At 37.8% G+C, this 2,500-nt stretch overlaps 1 protein-coding gene across 1 annotated transcript in view; it reads left to right on the top strand.

Annotated features, from left to right (window-relative positions):
* Window positions 1-2,500, top strand: part of LOC128694521 (organic cation transporter protein-like) — a 34,082-nt gene that overhangs the window by 15,243 nt on the left and 16,339 nt on the right. The window contains exon 9 of the mRNA XM_070097842.1: window positions 605-864. Coding sequence (XP_069953943.1) covers window positions 605-864 — 260 coding nt within the window. The remainder of the gene's footprint in view (window positions 1-604; window positions 865-2,500) is intronic.

Here is a 2,500-nt window from a genome sequence, read left to right as displayed (position 1 = left end):
GTTTGGAAGTTAGGAGGAGGTGCGGGATTACCAAAACTGTTGTCCAGAGGGCTGAGGAAGGGTTGTTGAGGTGGTTCGGACATGTAGAGAGAATGGAGCGAAACAGAATGACTTCAAGAGTGTATCAATCTGTAGTGGAAGGAAGGCGGGGTAGGGGTCGGCCTAGGAAAGGTTGGAGGGAGGGGGTAAAGGAGGTTTTGTGTGCGAGGGGCTTGGACTTCCAGCAGGCGTGCGTGAGCGTGTTTGATAGGAGTGAATGGAGACGAATGGTTTTTAATACTTGACGTGCTGTTGGAGTGTGAGCAGGGTAACATTTATGAAGGGGTTCAGGGAAACCGGCAGGCCGGACTTGAGTCCTGGAGATGGGAAGTACAGTGCCTGCACTCTGAAGGAGGGGTGTTAATGTTGCAGTTTAAAAACTGTAGTGTAGAGCACCCTTCTGGCAAGACAGTGATGGAGTGAATGATGGTGAAAGTTTTTCTTTTTCGGGCCACCCTGCCTTGGTGGGAATCGGCCAGTGTGATAATAATAATAAAAATATTATTATTATTATTATTATTATTATCATTATTATTATTATTATTATTATTTTCATCTGCCCTAGTAACCGTGTCATCACCGTGGTCACCGTAATTGTTTGCTTGGACAACTTCGCTGCCTCGTTGGTGTTCGACGGACTTAACCTGAGCGGTGACAATTACAGTGCCGATCCCTTCCTCTACATCGTGCTGGGGGGACTGATGGAGGTGCCAGGGTACACTATCAATGGCCCAATCATCGACCGCTGGGGCAGGAGAGTGCCCACTGCCCTTAGTTTCATTATCTGTGGCATCCTCCTCCTAACACTTACCTTCATTCCTTCTGGTGAGATTGTATGATTATTCTAAAAGAATATTACTAAGAATTTAGGGAAGTCTAACTTGCCTAAAGGCTTATTTGCCAATGCAAATAAGCCACAATGCTTGGCTATTATACAGTACCGACAAGTTAATGAATAAGTGGCATATGTGTTACATAGATATCTTCACTGGAGAGACTTTTCACCTGCACATCAGGCCTTTTTCAATATAATGCAGAGGGATAAGGATTGAGACATTTTTACTCTAGCCAGAGCAGAGGTACAGCAGTTGAAGACATCATATATGGGCAGGATCCCACTAGTGGAAGTAAGTCAGACTCTAAAAATGGTTCAGAGATTAGCAACAGAGCTGAAGAAAGATAACCTCTGCGCTAAGATTCCTAGGTGTTGCTCTCTCAAACAAGATATCATTTACATTAAAGGTATAATGTATATATATATATATATATATATATATATATATATATATATATATATATATATATATATATATATATATATATATAGATGGATAAAAAGGCTTCAAGGAAGAATATTTGGATTTCTTCCTGAAGCCATTTGAATATTCTCCTTCCCCTACCACCCCATCTTTTAAACTATTTTTTTTTTACCAATAGGAATATTTTATTACATAATATGGCACAGAGGATTTAAGAGATACATTGTTGATATAAAGGTGGCATGTACGGTACATATATATATATATATATATATATATATATATATATATATATATATATATATATATATATATATATATATATATATATATATATATATATATTATCACACATTATCACTGCAAAAGCAGTGATAATGTGTGAGTGTGGTGAAAGTGTTGAATGATGATGAAAGTATTTTCTTTTTGGGGATTTTCTTTCTTTTTTTGGGTCACCCTGCCTCGGTGGGAGACGGCCGACTTGTTGAAAAAAAAATATATATATATATATATAGGTAGTAGGTTGGTAGACAGCAACCGCCCAGGGAAGTACTACCGTCCTGCCAAGTGAGTGTAAAACGAAAGCCTGTAATTGTTTTACATGATGGTAGGATTGCTGGTGTCCTTTTTTCTGTCTCATGAACATGCAAGATTTCAGGTACGTCTTGCTACTTCTACTTACACTTAGGTCACACTACACATACATGTACAAGCACATATATACACACCCCTCTGGGTTTTCTTCTATTTTCTTTCTAGTTCTTATTCTTGTTTATTTCCTCTTATCTCCATGGGGAAGTGGAACAGAATTCTTCCTCCGCAAGCCATGCGTGTTGTAGGAGGCAACTAAAATGCCAGGAGCAAGGGGCTAGTAACCTCTTCTCCTGTATATATTACTAAATGTAAAAGGAGAAACTTTCGTTTTTCCTTTTGGGCCACCCCACCTCGGTGGGATGCGGCCGGTGTGTTGAATGAAAGATTGAAATATATATATATATATATATATATATATATATATATATATATATATATATATATATATATATATATATATATATATATATATATATATATAATATGACTCCATCCTCATGCCAATATATTATAGAAAAAAAAGCCTGTGCAAGAAAGGTATAAAATACCGACAATATGAAAGTTAAGACACATGTGCAACATCTGGAGGAGGAGAATCTCCTCCACCA

This window comes from Cherax quadricarinatus, chromosome 60, assembly GCF_038502225.1.
Source record: "Cherax quadricarinatus isolate ZL_2023a chromosome 60, ASM3850222v1, whole genome shotgun sequence".
Classification (NCBI taxonomy): Eukaryota; Metazoa; Arthropoda; class Malacostraca; order Decapoda; family Parastacidae; genus Cherax; species Cherax quadricarinatus.
This window is presented reverse-complemented; position numbering and strand designations above follow the sequence as displayed.